Genomic DNA, 20153 nt, shown 5'->3' on the forward strand with positions numbered 1-20153 from the left:
TACATTATAAGCTGGGGGTGGTGGAGTCCAGTGTTTCCTCAATAGAGATTCGTGCAGAAGAGGTGGTGTAACCAAAATATAAAACGGAAGGAAAACAGAAAAACCACGGGAACCACGGCTGAAACAAACTTGCGCTGCGCAGGAAGCCCAGAAGTCTGCATGTGCAATTCCTCGAATTTCTCTGGACTTTATAGTTTTTTTTATAATTTATTTATAAGATAAATGGCGTTATAGGCTAGGTGGCGCAAGTCGAATGCAAGCATATCTCCATCCCTTTCTCCCTTTAGCTGAGTAACGGGTATCAAATAGTCTAGGACATCGACTATAGTGTTTTCCCTTGTTTCGCTTGGGGTTTTCATTTGCTTCCCGCTCTCCCGATGTCAGTACCAGGCTTAGTTGGATGATGAAATAATAAAAGGTGCACCAAAATAAAAATAGGGGGTACCAGAAAGTTTTGTTTTTCGCATTAAACAGACATACGTGTACATTTTCGTCACTTGAATATTTATTGTACTTCATTTAAATCATTTTGTATTTGAATTTTTTACATACTTTTATGGTTTTAATTTCATCAGCATAATTTAATAATATATATTTTTTGTATAGTATAATAATTTTATAACACGTTTTTCTGCACTGTGCAAATAATTTTCCCATCAACTTCTATTCAATTTGCGAATTTCCTTTAAGTTATTTGCGTGATGGAGTGTTGATATTCAATTATCCTTGAATTCTTTAGTACAGTCTACATTAAATTGTTTTACATTTGATTTCTTTTACCGACTAACATGTTTGTTGTATATTCTTTTTTGGTTTTCTCAAAATAATTCATGTTTTTAACACTTTTGTAATAGTATAAGCTGTATACACTTATAGTAAATGACTTGAATACATAATAACAAACGCCTCGCTTACACTCTTCACAACTGTATTCATGACCCAGAATTTACATGGCGTTACTAAAAGCTCTGGAATCTTATGTATTAAGCATATTGTTTTGCGCATTCCTGTTCTCTAATCAGTGATATGAGCACTAATTATCCAGAAATTAAAGTAAATATTTGTAGGGCAATGCTGCCCACCTGTCGCTTGAAGTAGTACATACTTATGTAATTTGTTTAACATACGTTATTTATCGAATTTTTATTATTATCAAAATGGCGCGGCAGCGGCTTAATCAATCCACAGTATCATTCATAGTATTTTCATATTTTCCTTCCCGATACTCAAAAAATCGACTTTCATAAAACTAAAAAACGGACACCGTTCTTGGCTCCAAAATTCAAACCTCTGGCAGCTAACATTTGTTAACTGCCATGTTCTTAAAATGAAAATCGTCCTAAGTTAGAGAACCTAAACATTGCGTCTAAATCACTTTATAAATAAGGAAATTATACTTTACGGACTGATTTTCTAAAATTCGGAATACAATTTTAAAAACATGATCAAAAATTTCAAAATATATAATAAACAGTTATTCGATTTTAAGCTTTGCCAAAGTAATCCCCAACTTTCAAAAAATTTAAAATTTACCTATTAATTAGAAAAATTAGTAATATGGCCAAGAATTTGTACTTCAATTAATAGAAATAACTTTCAGAGTCTGGGGACTATATTTTAAAATTGTGTCTACAATTGGACAGAATGATAAATAAATGTAAAAAACGCTGTGTATACTCAAGTCAAGTGTTGCAGTCTTGGATAATTCAAGAACTGTCCAAGGGGCAACGCATATAAAATAAGATACGATTTGAATTCATTATCTAAAGTACTTGTTATGTAATCAAACCAAAAACTTGTTGTGTTTGCAGTTTTTTAAGTACCGGGATAAGTAAAGTCCACAGCCGCGCTAGCTATATTATTTAAGGTTTCTGTTGCGGCAAGGATCCCATAAATACGTATGGGAACATTTAGTATAAGCAATTAAAAGATATTCACCATTGATTACTAAAAACACTCGGAACTTTTTCTTGCGATTTGCGTTAAAGTAATTCATATCTTGCCTGCATTCAAATTTTTGTTGTAAACTCTTAATAAACTATTCTTTTTGGCATATTTGACTTACAACAACGTTAATACAAAAAAGTAAATGTACATAAAAAACAACAACAATACAATTTTCCTCCGCATTTACTACAACTTCTTTGGTGTTGTTCTAAAAGCTGCTATTATATTTTGACAACAATTTCGGAACTATTGCTGCCGTTGATTTACTTTTTACTTCTTTATTTTATTTTTTAACTCTTTAATTGCTCGGCTCGCATTAAGCAAAGTTAACGGTGGTTTCATGTACATATTTTGTACGCACGCCCTACACTCGGCACATTGTTCCTATTTCTCTATGTGTACCCCTCGGATCGTAATATCTATGCAACATTTTCTTTGATTTTCTTGGGTTTTCGGCATTAATGTAACTCTCTTCATTTGGTACAACATTTGGTACATATCGTTTTACAGTTTAGGTTTTGCTTGTTAATTGAAGTAGTTGAAAAATGTGTTTTTAGCATAGAAAGCACAAAGAGAATTCAGATATCCCATATAAAGATTGTTTACCAGCAAAATGGGCTCGACAGTAAGTAGCTAATTCATATGCACAATGAAAATAGAAATATACTTAGATTGTAATAGTTCTTCGATAAGTTATCTTCTTTCGATTCATATAAAGGTATTAGTCGCGAACAACCAGGGTTTCATCTTAATTTGATTTTCTAATCATTTGTTTTATAAGGTTAACGTGTTCGATCGGAACAGTAATTTGATCTTAAAGATGCGGGCCATCACGCTTCTCTCCCATCGATGTTGGCTTTAAGTTGTTAGTGTTATACGGCATAGCTCGATTTCTGCGATTGTTTGGGCGGGCAGCTCAATACATTTCTAGTCAAATAGAGAAAATTACTAGGTAGTCATAGGACAATATATATTTTAAAACGCACAAGGTATGCGCGCAAGTTAGTCTAGGTTTTGAAAGAACTTAGAAGAAACTGCTACGGAAAATCTAAACTTAAGGTTGCAACATCTGTAAACCTAGGAATTTCCCTCATAGAGGCGATTTTCTAACTGTGTTTCATTTTCACTGCACATAAGGTTGGGGCTCGTGAGTTCTGGCATGTACGCGTGAAATGAAACGGTTTTCCACTTGAAAGCGAAAACTACTCAATGCAACTGAACTCATTTGAAATTAAATGGGAACTACTTGCGCAGCAACTTGTGCATTTAGCTATCAAAGGTTATTTTTTCAACATTTTTTGGGGTGAATCGGAGGCATTGATGAACTTATAGGAGTACAGGCCATGCCACTCCCGGGGTAAATCTTTGTACTACTAACCAAACGAATCGTCATGGGTGTCTCCAGTGGGCGAAGGGCAATACGTGCTCAAACGGATCAACATCACAATTTTAGTAGTATTGGTTGGTATTGTCCCTATTACTGGCCGTTTCTCGCAGGTATTTCTAGCTCAAGGCACCATGAAAATAACGCGGGTGTTTCAAGTGATAACTCACCTTTACCAACTACTCTCAATGCCCTCAGGGTATATTTTCACAAATTTTCTGGTATAACCACGACTTTTCACGTCCCAAAGTCATTGTTATAGCAGGTGTTTCGCGAAAATTTACGCTTAGACTAACTCTATTATGTAACTTTGGGTCTAGTATCATCGAACGTGGCTATAACTTGCATCGTTGCTGCTTAGACTTTGAAGAGGGCTATATGGCTTTGAATAACCTTTGAAAAGTTGTATCTATGCGCAGAAGATCATATACATTGTATACATAACAGTGAGTCTGCCGCCGAATCTAAGCTCCGTTTGTGTTTCGATTTTACAACTGATCGGAAGGCGGCATTTACTAGAGTTAATACAATTCTCCACTTCATTTAAATGACTTCTGCTGTCTCTATTTTTTGTTCGTAATTCTAATGAGCCACATTAGCCACCTCGTTTTGTAAATAAGTATGTACGTCTGTAGATAAAGTATATATTTTTGTAGCATTCATAGACCGTTTTCCGTTACTTGGTATTGAAATTTTCAGCAATAAACCACTTTGCCTCGTTGGTGGTTTCAAGAACATGAGAAGCATTTAACATTTACATATACACTCAATTATTGAAATACTTACATTTACATAATATGTATGCATGTACGTATTATAATAGATACTCCGTATAATAAACTTAGCTACCCAGGCCTTACTTCTTGTATGGCTTCCTTTTCAGCAACTTGTTGACCACCGTCTTGAACAGATTTGGCTTTATTCATAAGTATCCCAGTGTGGCATACGTCTTTACGAAGGTGCCGTCGTTTGCGCTGACGTTCCTGTTGGGGATGGGGAGTGGAAAGCGGTCTTAGCCAGGGTTAGGGGGTGATCTGATAGCTTTATACTAACTCGTCTTCCCAGGGACACACTGCGTTGTGATCGGCGTCGATGCTGCTGCCACCAGCCTTTTCGCGCGACTCCTTGTCCTTGTCGTCCTGCGAGCTAAGTTTCTTGCCCTCCGAGTTCCGTTTCTTGCGCCGTTTGCGCGCCTCTTCGTTGCTGGATGTGGGCGTGGCCGTAGCCGATACCGAGCCGGAGGCGGAGGCGGAAACGGAGGCCAACACCGTTTCCCTGCTGCTTGGAGCAGGGGGCGGAGGTTCGAACGGCTCATCGTCCACCGTGTCCACGTCCAGCTCGGCCAGCGGTGCCATGGAAGGAGCCGGGGTGGGTGCAGGCGGTATATAGCCAACGTCTATGCTGTCAAAGTCGTCGACTGCGTCCTTGGCATCGCTGCCGAACTGCAGTCCTTCCTGGTACTCGTCAGTGGTGGGTGAAAGCTCGTCCAAAACCGGCGCTTCTGTGTCGACGGCCCTTTCCGCTTCGTCCTCTAGCTCTTTGTGATCCTCGGTGGTGGTGGAGTTTATCTGCCCCTGACAGCCGCCTGGATCTGCTGCGGGCTCAGAAGATACGGATGCAGTTGCTTCTAGCTCCAGGACTTTAATGGTGGGCGGACTTCCTGGTTCTGTGTGCACACTACTGCCCTCCTCGATCAGTTCAATCTGAACTTCTTTGACTGTGGTCACCGTCACCTGGGCCTCCTTCGCATGCTTCTCTTGGGCTGAGCAGGAGATTTCCGGTGTCTCGGTCGAACTGGCCGCCACCTGATCATCGCCTTCTTCCGGCGCCGGCGTAATCTTTGTCATGGGCGGCGGGGTCTGCGTGGGGGTGGGTACTATTAGCTGCGGCAACTCCGATGTCGAGGAGTCGCCTAGGGACAACTGATTGAGTTCCTCCTCCAGTTCCGCATCGACATCTGAGCCAGACGGTGGATCCTTTGCGATGGCACAGCCACTACCGTAGGCGGCACTGCGAGCCTGCAGCGGCGTTGAGCTGCCGGTCACCACAGTGGGTGAGGATGTCGTCGTTGGGGCCCGTCCTAGCTGGAAATCCGGAGTGCGGCTGGCGAGGCAACGGAAAAAATTAAATACTCGATGCTATGGCATGACGGCCCGTGGTTACCTGGGAGTAAATGAAACTGAGGCCCGACGCTGCTCCGGAAAGTTGGGAATCAGACGCTTGATGCCTGCCTCACCACTGTCCACGGTGTTCTGATGGCGAATACCCAAATTCCGCTGCATTCGGTCATTCACATCGCTGTTGTCCGAGGAAGTGCTGTGCGCAAAATGTAATTAGTTCCTGGGGACACTTGCGGGAGTGAAGCTTGCAGGGCACCTACCTATTCAACCGCAGGGGCTGCCCGGTGGAACTTGAGATCTTCGACGGTGCTCCTCCTCCCGTGGCCGGAGTGGGAGCCGCTGCCGGCGGCTCTGCCGCGCTATCCTGTTCCCAGGGACACACGGATAGCTTTAACTGCGCTGGCGGCGGCGGGACTGGTTCGGCTGGTTCGTCCCACGGACAGACGGCACTGCTGGCCGCCACAACCAGGGCTGTGGACGACGACGTGGACTCCGTTGTCTCGAGGGCGGTGGTCTTCGTCTTTGGCGTTTCTCTGCGGGGCAATATACATGCAAACAGACGGGCATTATGGTAGTCTCCAAATAACTCGGTTTCTATACATTTAGACGGTGGTTAAAAGGAATGCTGGTGTTTAACACGTAGACTTACATATATGCATATGTACAATTGGAAACGGAAAAGGGTAAGAGGCTCGTGGGAGAAGCATCCGGAAACGAACAGTCATCGGCCATTTAGTTTTTCGAAATAGTTACAGAACACACACAATAGAACAACAGCAAACATTCGAGCATAGCAACGATTGAAACTATAGTCGGAGACAGTTGATAATAAAGTCAAGAAAAAGAGGCGAGGCGAACGGGACCGGTGGTGATTTATAGAGTCCGAGGGCAACTGGAAGTTCTCCTGGCAGACAGGACAGCAAGTGGTGATGCCAAAGTCGAGGACCCCGACTTTCAGACACCCGGTACTCCACTTATCCCAGAATGGCTGTAACATGGCCTTGACAGACCTACCTGCTTGCAAGCCGTATTGTACTTAACAATTAACGCTTTTTAATTTATAAATTTAGTTACTGCTTTCTTAAATGTCTTTGCAAAATAGTGGCTATAAATACAAATACAATAGTGGCTATAAATATAAATACAATACAAATATACTAAAAAGTTAGATGAGTCCGTCGTGACGTCAGGCGAAAAGCCCCGTTGGAGCTCAAGAATTCGCGAGTTCACTTCCTTATTTTTTTGGCGAAGCTGAAGGATTCGTGGTGCAAAGCTTTTACTTCGCAACATAACTGAACACCCTAATTGTATGCTCGTGCTAAAACCTATTTCTCAATGAGTGTAAAATTTGAAAGAAAATACCCCAATGCTAGACTTCTTGGTAGTACTTGGTAATTTATGAAATGAACTGATCGAATTCCTGTAAGATGGTGTGGAGTACCGGTTACAATGAGGGTTTTGCGGTGGTGAGGTTAGACAACAAGTAAATACACAAAAGATTTGCATGTCGCCCATTCCTCCGCACTTGGAAGACAATTAGTCACATTAACATAACCATTTAAGGAAAGAATTAATTTGTTTCACTAAAACAGCTTATGCTAAACATTTTGTTCGACTATAGTGATATTAAATGAACGGGAATTTTTACTAAGGCTGCGCCTTCTGTTAAATGAGAGATATTAGAGAGATATTAAAGATCTTGTTGGCCATAGTTTGGCATCCTTCTCGAAACCCCTACTCAAAACCCGTCTTCGAAAATGGGTAGAAAAGGCGACAAGGCGATAGAAACAGAAGGAAAAACGTAAATTTTGGAAGGTTGGGTCTAGGGCACAGATCGAACGATAAACACAAAAAAATAGAAAGAACACTAGCATTACGTTTTAGGATTGGAAAGTTTTATTTAGTACAAGTGGTAAGCGTTTCGCAAAACCAATGAATAAACATGTCTTACGGAAGTGCCTGCAAACTACTTTCGCGATTCCCGTAGGCCGCATAGATCCCAATATCCATGACCGCCATGTGGCGCTGTGGCATATCGCCTCGGTAAATGGAATCGCTACTGCAGTGCGTGTGTGGCGTATGACATATATATGATATAATCAATTGTTATAGTATCGATTGTTCAACTGGGTTCAAGTTTTTCAAGATGTTTGTTTTCGCTCTAGGTTCTCGTGCGCATTGTGAAAAAGTTTGTATAGTATATGTATATGCTGACCAAACCAAAGGCTCTGTTGCCAAAAATAATAACGATGTTTTTAGCTTGGCTCTTTCAGGCAAATCAAACATTGCGAAAAATCAGAAAAATTAGCTCGTTCAATAGAATCAATCATATTAAACCCACTTACTCAACACATCCCTTGGCAAAGGTCTTTACTTACCTGAAGGGAATTTCGCTGAGATTACTCTGGGAATGAGAGTGCGGTACCTTGGAACCCGAGTCCTTGTTCACCCCGATCACGGCCAGCTCGTGGGCGGAGCCCGTAAGGCTGCGATCGCTGCCACGGCGTCGTGCCAGGCTTCCGGGCGGTGGTGCCTGCATCATGGAGCAGCTGCCGGTGCCAGTGCCACCAGGTCCCTTGGCCGCGTCTCCCAGGTTTGGCTGGCTGCTCAGCGCGGCTGTCATTTTCTTCTTGGCTCCGCTAACGCCGCCAAAGTTAAAAAACCGCTTCTTGTACGACGGCTGGATGCCGGTGTCCAGCAGGCGTTTGTAGTGCTCGGATCGAATAAATCGTGGGTAGCAGTCCTTCTTCAGCAGCAGCATATAAATGTGCTCCGAGGCCGAGTCAAAGGTGAACCGCGATGGGTTTTTCAGGCCTCGGAGCACGCTCTCCATGGTCTTGCCGTCGATGTTTATCTCGCACGGTGCTCCTGGCTTTAAAAACTCTCTAAAAAACAATATATATATAGTTAATAGATCTCAAATGCGCATGTCGATGAATTACTCACTCGTAGATTTCGTTGACCTTTCGTGCCACCTGGGAGTGAGCGGAGCGGCGCAATCGGTTGACCGCTATCCAGAAGCGGATGTTTTCGTGCGAGTACTCCTTCTCCAGGAAGCCGGTGAACTCCTGCAGGCCTGTGGGATCGGAGACAAGCTCCTCGATGGAAATGGCCCAGCGCTTGACCCGCTTCTCTGTGGGGATGTCCACAAAGGTGTTGTTCAGCTGCCAAAAGGCAATGTCCTCGGTCACCCACGGGTTGGAGGGCAGGGCCGGCTGCAGAAAGAAGTCGTATTCGGAGAAGGTCTCCGAGTAGCAGACGAGCGACTCGCAGGCCTGCGACATCTTCATCCGCGTCCGGTTGAGCGACTTGCCCAAGTAGTCAACGTCGCGCTGCATGTCATCGACAGTCTTTTTTTTATTGGGCTTGAGGCCCTGACGATCGCGCGAAGGCACTGGACAGGGCTCCAAGGGAGTGAACTGGCCAGGTGGTGGACGGTGAACTCTCCAGTAAGCTCGTTCCTGCGAGTCTCCCACGATCTTGTCACCTTTCTTGCGCTCCTTGGCCAGGCGCACCTGCTCCTCGGCCTGCATCGAGATGAAGTCCCACTTGCCCTTCAGGTTCTTGTGCAGCGAGGCCAGTGCCTCGGCCTCGTAGTCCTCCAGTGCGTGCCGCTGCTTGTTGCGCAGCGATCGCTTGGCCAGATAGATGGCGTACTCCACGTTATCCGGCGCCTTGTGCTGCCAGGGCCAGTAGTAGGGTGTCTGAAACCGGTACAGCGACGAGTCGTCCTTCACGGTCAGCGTCTTTGAGTCGTTGACCGGGAAGAAGTAGCCGTGCAGACACAGTTGATTAGCAATGTTCAGGGCCTCCGACTCCTCGATTTGCAGGCGGTCCATCAGCCATTCAATCAGATCGTATCCTACAAGTCAGGGAGAGCATTGTTAGGCAAATGTTAATAAATATATATATATAACTTTGGTGACAAATAAAAAAAGCGGATTCTTAAGCTCAGGATTATCTGCTCTTTTAACCCCCAGTTAAAACCCATCACAGGTATAACCGACAACGTACCCATAAACGCGTATGGTATGGATGTGAGGAACATTTTCTGCTGCCGCACGGGCACACCGTGTTCCTGGTCCTGCATCTCGCGCACCAGCATTTCCATCTGAGGATATACGAAAATTCAAAAGTCGAAATGATGGTCAGGACTTTGCAACTCAGTTGACCAACCTTATCGAAGGCCATGGGCCGCGAAAGCTTCTCGATAGCCTGCTGCTGGTTGCCACTGCCGACACTGGAACCAATAAGTCCACCGCTGGACCCAGTGACGGATATGGAGCCGTGGTGGTGGGCTAGTGGCGCTGTACTCGGTGCATTGGTCGGATGCGGTTGCTGGAGCTGGTGCTGCTGCTGCCCTTGCTGCTGCGGATGCGGATGCTGGTGGTGGTGTTGCGGGTGGTGGTGACCCACCGAGCTGCCGCTGAAGGCAGTGGCTGCCTGGGTTGTCGCCGATATGGCCGTGGCGGTGGAGGCCAAGGCGGGACTGCTGCCGCTGTTGGCGTTCCCGCTGCTGCTGCTCGTGGCCGTGCCACCGGCGCCGGTGGCATTGTTGTTGCCTCCGGCGGACGGAGACAACTGTTGCATGGCCTGGAGCACGGCATGTGGCTGAAGACTCAGGCTAGTGGGCTTGCTGGGCAGCGGCGACGACTGCGTCTGTGACTGTGCCGGTGGCTGCGGGCTGGGCGTGGTTGCCCCCGGTCCGGAGGGCGGTGCGGACACGATCACGGGCACGAGGGCCGCCGACTGATTCCGGAGCACCAGCTGCCTATCCCTGTCCGGCGGCACTCCGCCGGGTGGTTCCATGACCGCTGTGCCCGCTGATGTGGCGGCGGTGGCGCTGCCCTCTCTGGCCCGTCGGCCTTTTCCTCGTCGTCGACGTCCTCCTCCTCCTCCTCGTCCTCTTGGTCCTTACTGATCCGTTGAGAACAGTTTGGCTTGGGTGGTTTATATCAGAGTTGCTTTGTTCGGAAGTATGCTTTCATTTACGCGCTCTATAAATATCTCTTCGATTCATGATCCTCAACGAGCCTCATAACCGCTTAATGGAATACTCGGTGAAAGTGTCCTTAGATTTTTTACGTTGCTCTCGGTCGCAGTTATCCGAATTCCATCATGTCCTTGTGTATGGATATATTTGCTGGAATAACAAAAAATATTGCATTAACAAGTTTAAAGTTCAATATTTTTTAATACAATAACTTAAGTAAAGACACCTTCTGTCCGTATTAAGCGTGCTCCTTTAAAAGCCTTTGAAATAAATGATAATCACCAACAAGTCATAAGGGTATAATGCTAGATCTATCCTGAAAATCGCCCTTAAAGGTGTGCAATGTCTTCGTCTACTAAAGTAAACCGGGTTTAAGCGAATCAAACTTAAAACCCAAAAGGTGTCCGTTTCCCTGTTTAGTACCTATTTTAGTTAATTAATCGCGACCCTGAGCCCCAGCCCAAGCCCCACAAATCAAAAGCAACCTATCCCGTAAATGCGCGTCCCTTTAAAGACCGAAGGTTAAGCTACTTGTTTACTGCTAGTATATTGTTTGTATGTACACGTAGTGGCTAACACGCCTCCCCAACAAACTTACAATGTTTCATGGCTCGGTCGGGTTGGCTTCTCTTTGCCTTCCGTTAGATGTGACGCCCCCTGTACCGCCGCCGAAGCCCTTCTGGAGTGCCCTCCTCTCGCCCAGCTTCCTTCGGCGCCCACCGCAAGACGTTGAGTTGATGCTTAAATTGATTGGGACTCCTTCTATTTCCTCTATCCATAAATAGCACGCCTTTGTGGCCTCCAAGTGGCGAGTTTCCAGCGTCGGCCCCTGAAGGTGGTGTGTGCAGGTGAGAACCTACAAAAGGCAGGAGGGAAAGTGCGTCAGTTTAAGTGCAGTTCCTGCGAAACAAAGTTTTCCCTAAAAACTGGTTTTCACACGAAAGTATGTCTATTTTAGTAGGTTCCTGCTTAAAACCAGCCTGTCAATCTGAATAGATGTGTCAGATGTGTTTTCGCCGTTCGAAGAAGCTTCTTTCAGTTGTCAAAGAATCGGTTAACTATATCCTATAGCAAGGGTATTTCAGTTTTGACTGGCCCATCTAGCTCCCCTTCTGGTCTTTTGTTGTGCGTGCCGGCCGCGAACTTGTATAACCATTTTGTCATTAGCACACGCACTTTGCCCTACCGACCTCGTTCCGTTCCAGGCAAGTAGAAAGGGAGTACACCGATAAAAATACGATATGATAAAAAATAAGATAGAAAGTGTATCCCTTGAAAGGAATATCAAGAGTATCTCGATTGTGTGGCAAATAGCGCAGTGAATTCTTACGACTCTCTCTTTAAAAAACAGTGGAATTTAACCTTGTTCATAGTACTACAAAAGAAATGTAGGAAAATATCAATTTATTCCAAACTCAAAATTGATTTTGATATTTCTGTATGTGTTGTTCGCGTGCGACTCCAGTGCGCCGGCTTCACTGGGCGTCTTTTAATGATAGCATTTAAAAATAACAGGGGCTGCCTGTCTCGCGAGTGTTCGGCTTACATTGGCGGAAATAAGGGCTGTGACACCAATATGGCAACTACGAGTTATGGGTAACATCGCCCCAAGAACTTGTCAATGGTAGGGGGCAGCTGCGGCGGGTTACGAAGGCAGATCACCCAGGTCGATGACAGAACTTCTGTCAGGATCGAAACAACAGCTTGGAACAGCTCTGCGCGCTCTCTGCCGGCACACAAACAGTGTACTGACCCGTGCAAATCACTCGCCCAAGTAAAAGACAAATCTCACAGCTTTAAAGCCATTCCCAACACAAAACCCACGTGTCCCACGGTCAATCCAAACACCCGCGGGCAATTCAATCAATAATGCACTCTTTCCGCATCGATTCATTCGTTTGTCAATCAAGCAGAGCTCCGGGTCCATGCAAAGCATTAGAAGCATTAGAAGGCCCCTGCGCAAAGAGCCTCTGCCTCCACCTGGCAAATTAAAAAGGATTTAATTAAATTATGTAAGATGTGCGCTGTGCGTACTTAGCGAAGGCAAACAACTCACAGGGCGGAGGACTGTGTGCACGTACTCTTGCATACGCCGGTTTAATTGGAAACCCGAGGACTTTCCGGAAAACACCGGGCTTTAAAGCTGATTGTCTCGTCGTCCAGTTCCGGAAAATACTTCAAATTCGCGGCTCTTCGACTGATACAGTAATATTTTTGACAACTATACAACTTTGCTGGTTGGTGGTGATGGATATTTCTCTTAGAACCGTCTGAACAGGGTCCAGGCATTACGTAACTTGAATTATATCTAGAATTCCACTCATATTTCCTTGTGGCAGCCCTTATAGCACTCTTTAAGCCACAAAATAGTCAGTTAGTTCTAGTTATTGACCAGAATTTAGGCATTAAAGGGGCTGACGGACTTCCTGTGAGTGGGAAAGTTTGCTTCGCTATATTTAATTTGTTTGGCGAGATTTGCTGTTCTAATTTTGATAAGTAGCGCTGATTTCGCTGGGCTTTGCTCGGGCTGCTGATACATTTTCCGAGCGCCGCCCACCCCACGGGCGTCCTCCACAGCCCGCCGCCCCCGCCGAGGGCCCCTTTAAATGTGACTTTTGTCATGCATTTGTCGCAGGCGGCTGCCCTTGTCGTTGTCGTCGTTACTGGGCCGGAAGTTGGTTTCAAACTGTTGGCAAATGAGTTTCCGTTTGCGAGGGAGGTTTCCTGCCCTCCCCATTGTTGTTGTTGACTCTTTGGCTGCCTCTGCGCTTCCTCCTTTTTTGTTCGTCGGCTGTTACATACGCGCACAGTACGCAGAAGTTTATTAATTTGCCGCACATCGGTTTGGTCCACATTTTATTCCAAACTGCCATATTTTATTTGTTTAGAAAGTTTTTAACCGAGGCTCCATATTGCAATTCCCCCGCTTGGTCCTACTATAAATATGCCATTGGACTTTGCAACAGATGAAAAATTGCAAGCACAATAAACAAATATTCGATGCTCCTGCCCGTCTACACTTGTGGACCTCTTAATAACTGATTGAGAAAATAAATATAGAATTAATGAGCTGCATGGCAAATATATTTATTTTACCCGACTGAGATTAAACAAAACAGAAGAGAACGCCTAGACGGGCTCGACTTTTAGACACTCTTTACCCAGCTAAGGATAGTGCGAGAGGGATGGAGAGATGCATGCAACAAATCGGTTGTTTCCCTGTTGGCGAACTAATTCTCTTACAACTTTATGCAAACTATAAAAAATGACTTTTTTGCGTTATGGTCCTTTGTGAGCGTTAGATTGGGCGTGGCACTCTGCTGGAATACGCTTGAACTGCGCAGATTTCGGCGTCATACAAACGCAAGCTGGTGATCCTGGTCAAAAATATACATACTTTATAAGGTACTATACATTCTGCAAACCTAATCTACGAGTAACCGGTATAAGCACTGACGAGGTGAAAAGTAATGTCGTGCCCAACTTTAACATACAACTGTTTAATTATAAACTTATGTGACAAGAAAGTTTAAATAAATTTACTTTGTAAAATGTTCTCTTGGCACACTGCAATATAAAGCAGGCATATTTCAATTATTTAAGATTCGTATCAAAACAAGAAATTTGCTTGCAGCGTTGCGAATTAGAAAATGTTTAAGTCGTCTCGAATAAGCAAAAATCCAATATGTTATTAAAAACATACAATTTTCCAAGTTTTGAGTTGTGTTTTCTCAGAGTCCTTAAGTTTTTACAATACCTTTCAACAACAGTAAATATATATAGTATATATAAAGTTGCGAGCATATCACGAGTTTTCTTTTAACTTATAAATATATATATTCTTGATCAGCTGCCCTAAATGAGTCCAACCATGTTTCTAATCAATCGTGCCTCTCAATTTTACGGATATCGGATATATATACATAAGTTGCAACGAGCCAGATCGGACCAAAATCTCCTTGGTAATGATCAGGAAAATAATAGAATACAGAATTCTGGCTTCATTTGTTTATACCCATTTCTCGTAGATTAAAAAGGTATAGTGTTTATAATAAAATATATTTTTCATCAGGATCACAAGCCGAGTCGTTCTACCCCCGTCTGTCCATATGTCCGTATGAACGCTGTGATCTCGGAAACTTAAAGAGCTGGAGAGTTCAGATTTTAGATTCGGATTTCTTATCGTCGTACGCAGCGCAAGTTTGCCTCATGAACATGACATTTCCACAATCTGATCCACAAACCGGCCAAAACTGTTGTTTCTAAAGTTTTAGTGCTAAAACAGAATTTTAACTGAAATGTATCAGTTTCGTAAGTTTGCCACGCCCACTCTAACGCACACATTACCATATTTTAAAACCGCAGGTAGGCGCTTTACAATACCGCTATTCTAATTGAGTATCACCATCTTTGTTTTGCTACGCCAAGCTGAGTAACGGGTATCTGATAGTCGAGGTACTCGACTGTAGTGTTCTTCCTTGATTTAAAGCATTTATCTTCATTGTATAAATACTACAACTCCTAAATTTCGAATAAAATGTATTTTTAATAGAACGACCGTAACATATGCATAGCAGCTTTAGAGCCTATTGAAAAATAAAAAGGGAATACCAGAAGAAATTGGTTCCTTCTCTCTTACCAGAATTTCCTCTTCTCTGCGGTATAGCAATATTTTAAGATTTCAGACTTTCGAATTTTGTATGTGTCATAGGTTACTGGTTACTTAAAAGTAAATCTATGGAGTATATCTGCAGTATTCCTATGATTTTGATTGCTAAATAAGGTTTAAGATGCAAACTTCGGCTTGCTTTGTTTTTATTTTTCATAAACTAATATTATTTTGATCACTTCTGTAATAGGTATAATCGTGTAATCTTCATAAAGGGACTTTGTAATAAGAAGACATTAATATAACTACTTTCGATCGGTATACAGCTGTTTCAATTGTTATATACGTACATTATGTACAAAGTGGTCCGCCGTCTGCAGAGATAGGCGGAAAGTAAGCCCTACTACGAGATCTTGGAGCTTTCAAGAAATCCAGATGCTCGCATACCGGGACCTGTGTGCAGTTAAGGCACTGAAACACACAACTGCATGTTCATAGCCAACCTACAAACGCGTAAACAAGGCCGAATTAACCACGAGAAAGTACGTGTACCCTTGTGGTCTAGGGCACACGCAACACAAACACGGGATGCAAATTGACTTTGAAGAAGCATTTAGTCGGCTCTGCCGGGCAGGCTGGCCGACTGAGCACTGGCACTGGCACTGGCGCTGGTACCGGCACTGGGGAACGCTCAAGATGCCTACGGCCCGCAGTGGTAGGAGCTTATCTCTGCATTGATATTGATTACCATGCCGAGCAGTGCAGTGCGCACGGCGTAGTCGATGCGATTACGGCTGGCTGCTGTGCTCTTGAGTTGCCGTAGGCAGGGGCTTTGTTAAAGGATTACTTTAAGATGCCCCATTGTTTACGTTCTTTGAGGATTTAATCTTCCCACACATTACTTTGGTCAAGGCCACCGAAACACTGACGCCACCAGCCGCGCCCACGCCCATGCCCACCTTGCTCTGCCAAGTGCACCAGTGCACTGGCACTATGCCGGGACGACTTCCTAATATCTGATGAAATCAGATCTTAACGTTGGCATCTTATGAATGCAAAGGACGCTAATCACAAGGCACAGCCCAACACTGTAGCACTTGATTTGTTAGGCTTTGAAAGACCGCGATTTTCCAATACTTATTTTATCCACAGCGCCATATCAACATTAATGGGAATAGCCGTGTCCATTTATTCAGAGACTTCCACATCAATTGGCTTAACAAATTAAAAGCACAAATTACAAGAACTTGGAGTTAAGGCTTGGCCAATACCAGCTTCCGGGAAATGCTTTGAAATAATGTTGACCCCTCTTGGACTCCTCAGACTCATTAGTGTCATCCGATATGGGCGGCAGGCACTATTTCAGCGAACGCGGCTGTCTACACACGAATGTGTGTAGCTGTGATCGTCCGCCGCCTTCCATCATGATCTGGCTGAGTAATTACGCCGTAAATGCGAAAATAACAGTGTGCAGTGTACACTGGGCATCATCGCTTCCATTCGCATTTGGTGTGTATGTGCTGGCTGCTCGGAGCAAATTGGTGCGTTCTCTTTCAATTTTCGGACATCACCAAAACACCATTGAGCCTATTTATTTAGGCTTAAATTACTCAATAGTATTTTCCTTAATATGCCCTTACGACTGGGCACTTTCCTGAATTCCTTGCAATTCAAAGAGCAGTTTATGGATCAAGCAAGAGATCACATGCCCTCACACATATCGAAATTGTTGAGATACATTTCACGTGCGTACGAAAAGGAAAAGATAAACAAAACCCGGGATGACTATCGGAGTAGTCAGTATCTAAGAGGGACGATAAGGAACGAAGACTCTATGTCGGAAATAACTACCGATTTGCTCTTACTTAAGAATGTGTTAAAAAGTATGCATCGATAAATTCATTGCACACTTTTAGGCGCCCTATTGTGCGGTTTCTGTCGCTAAAATCCTGAATTGTGGACTTATCTTCGCAGATTTTCAAAAACTATCACTTAATTTAAGAAATCACTACAGTTATAAGTACTGAAAATCCCACTGATGCCAGGGAAGCAAGATCTTACCACGGGTGACACCTTGTTTATCAAATAAAGTGTTTTTTTTTCGCTCAAACTGTTAATATGAGCCGCGACTCCTGACTAAGGACATACTGAACTGCTTGCTGGTGGTTTTTCTGCCTCAGCTGACGTAAGCCAGTGGATCGCCCCGGCGGGGCTCCACTGTCGATCGCGTCAACAAACACTTTTCCAGACTTTCTGGCCAACCAACACCACTGTAGGGGAGCAGCAGCTAATAAACTAAAACGGTACAGTGTCAGGGAAAGTGTGCCTATGGGCGGGCTGTGTGTGTGTGCGTCGGGCGCGGGTGCCGTGCATGTGTGTGCGGGCCAGAGAGCGAGCTTTGATAGGCGCAAAGATAGCACACACTCTCACACACTCACACACTCTCCGCCTGCTCCGAGGAGGGCGTAATTGATGATGATTTTCCGAGGGCGCCCGTGCCCGTGTCCGTGTCTGTGTCGCCTGTGCGAGTGTGTGCAACAACAATATCAACAACCAGAACAACAACACGGCCAGCAACTTTGCGCAAAACAGTTACATATTTCACTTTGGGAGTCGCAGTGCCTGCGACTGCGACGGCGACTGCGATGCTCTTTTCGCCTCCCACACCGCCGCTCCGCAGTGCGTCTGCAGTAATGTACAATAAACAAAGGCGCTGTGTACACAAATTTCCGTATTTCCACACAAGTGTAGTGTGTATACATATACCCAGTGGGCAATTAAATATTTACGTCCGCGAGCAGCTGGTTCGCAACTTCTCCCGGAACTCTCACTCTCTGCTCCGCACACCATATTGTGTGTTGGTGTGCACACACACACACGCACACACACACGCACGCACACACACGCACACCAGCGTCTGGGTCAAGTGAAAATGTATTATTTGGCACTTTTCATATTTTCCACGGCAGACGACCGACTCTTTTGCCTTCACGTTTCCACATTTTCACTGTCAATGCTAGCACAGCTAACGGTGTTCGCACTTTCGCACACAAACAAATACATTTTTCCTTCGCTACCTTATTGCGCTGCCTTTCCTTGGTCTTCGCCTTTCCTTTTCCCCTCTCCGGGTGGCCTTCTCCTTCGGGGACTCTCGCGATTTTCCAAAAAAATCGTTTTTGCGTATTCCCTTTCGTTGCACAGCACTCTCACCGAAACTGACGGGGAAAATAGGAAAAATCTCACTTAAAAAAAAGGCATCACATCTTCTCGACTGCACCTCCGCACAACAACAACACGCTGGATCGATTCGAAAGTGCGATTGCGAAAAGAACAGTTAGCGTTCGGTTTTCCCTGGCTGGGGCTCCTGTTGTGCCGTGCCGTGGCTACATTTCCATGTTGCTCGCTGCGAGGCGATGGGCCTGTGCCTGTGCCTGTGCTCCCTGAACCAAAAAACACCGTCAGCGCGAGCAAACGACGCACGCACGACAAGGACGTCCGCCGCACACGATACTTTGAGCCAGTGTCCGTATGTGGGAAAATGGAAAATGGATTTTCCTGCTGTTCTCGGCGACCCGAGTCGCCAGTCGCCACTTGCCAGTCGCCACTCGCGGCGAGAGAAGCGAGAGAGCGGGTTGCCTCGGCGAGCGGCGGCGAGAGCGCCAGCGCCAAGTTTTTGGCTCGGGTGGCAAAGCTGCGGTCAGCCCTATGGCAACGCGGTCGGGAAAACAAGTGCCCGCGGCCCCCTGGAAAGCGAGGGCCCGCGAACTTTGGCACTGGAAGGGGAAGTGCTGGCACGGAACCACGGCTCCTTGCGACTATCGCTTTCCCGTCCATCTCTATAGCGGTGCCATACTCGCTGCTCGCCCTTAGCTTGGCCGTTACTCGTTTGAACAGTGAGAAAGCGAAAAATGTAGTGTGTGGCTCATTTGAATCCCATTTGGGTCGCATGTTCGTATAAGATTTATTTTTCAGAGCTAGGCATATGACAATAAGAAATGCTGATAATGTGTTCTATAAATGTCCTACTCGTTACTTGATTAATGGCTTTTTTCAAAAGTGCTCAGAAGGACAGGGAGTTCTAGATTTGGCCAAAAATTCCGCAATTTCTTCGGCCGAAAAAGTAGTTCGTAGGTTTCTTAAAAGACTTTACTTTTCAGCAAACTTAACGACGGGAAGAAACGCTATGGTCTAGTGCCTCGACTATTAGATACCCATTACTCTGTTTCAAATTTCAACTGAAATAAAATTCCAGAGCTTTTATATTGAATACTACTACTGAAAATATTAATTTTTACTACTACTCAGCACACCAGTAAAATCAATTTAAATTTAAGCTGAAACGATGTTTTCAGAAATTATTTAACTGGCACCGCTTTAGAACCCCAAGAATCTGTATGATTATTCCCAACCACTATACGATATAAAACTGCCTGCTTTCGGTGGTTGCTGAGTAATCATTTTTGAATAATCGACTCTTCCAAAATGTTGTATATTGCAATCTATGTAACTACTTTACATAAAAATAATTAAATCTCTTTCATTTTATTTCGATGAATCTAATTTTTAAGCTTTGCCCTCGAAGTTATGCTGCAAACTTCGTAGCTCTCGTGCGAGCACGACGTAAAAAATATAAAGGAAAGTGTAGCATACTTTTAAGGCTGTCACCAACTGCTCGCGATTGCCGAAAACTATGGCGAAATCGTTTATAAATTGATAATAAATAATATTAATAATATATAATAATATATATATTATAAAATCCCACAAACCGCTAGTTATCCTCAACTTTCATTCTGGATATGCCTTTGGAAGTCAAAACTAATGTTGTTTTTAAAAAGTATGCAATAAAACCTTTGTTCTGAAACCTCACAAAGGATATCTGCAGCGTTAGTATCTATTTTGAGCTGCTTTCTTGAATTTATTGCATACGCACTAACTGAAATTTTCATAATAAAGACAAACTAGATCTTGTTATTTAAAAGCGGTAAAATTATTGGTGTGTAATTTCACGCATATTTTAGCAGGAATTCATATGCATATGTCATAGAACTGGTGCCTTTCCCACAGAGCCCCTCCACAAAGTCTTCGTTCTAAAGTAAG

The 20153-nt window shown here is 44.4% G+C and overlaps 1 protein-coding gene across 7 annotated transcripts; it reads right to left on the bottom strand.

Annotated features, from left to right (window-relative positions):
• Window positions 1–483: 483 nt before the first annotated feature.
• LOC108035776 (uncharacterized) lies at window positions 484–18803 on the bottom strand. Of its 7 annotated transcripts, XR_007763254.1 has the most exons (13): window positions 18565–18800; window positions 18131–18268; window positions 11043–11300; window positions 9628–10594; window positions 9466–9562; window positions 8398–9313; window positions 7830–8336; window positions 7403–7510; window positions 5712–5984; window positions 5495–5647; window positions 4385–5434; window positions 4118–4314; window positions 484–2874 (listed from the first exon to the last, which is right to left on the bottom strand). XR_007763254.1 is itself a non-coding variant. In XM_017111485.3 (11 exons), the coding sequence occupies exons 3-11, from the start codon at window positions 10258–10260 to the stop codon at window positions 4254–4256; spliced, it is 3798 nt and encodes a 1265-aa protein (XP_016966974.1). In that variant the 5' UTR covers window positions 10261–10594; window positions 11043–11300; window positions 18131–18800; the 3' UTR covers window positions 484–4253. The 7 variants fall into 7 exon arrangements, 1 of the variants encoding a protein (XP_016966974.1); XR_001768790.3 differs by having other exon boundaries at window positions 4192–4314; window positions 18131–18800; XR_001768789.3 differs by having other exon boundaries at window positions 18131–18800.
• Between the last annotated feature and the right edge of the window lie 1350 nt (window positions 18804–20153).

Source organism: Drosophila biarmipes, chromosome X (assembly GCF_025231255.1).
Source record: "Drosophila biarmipes strain raj3 chromosome X, RU_DBia_V1.1, whole genome shotgun sequence".
Classification (NCBI taxonomy): domain Eukaryota; kingdom Metazoa; phylum Arthropoda; class Insecta; order Diptera; family Drosophilidae; genus Drosophila; species Drosophila biarmipes.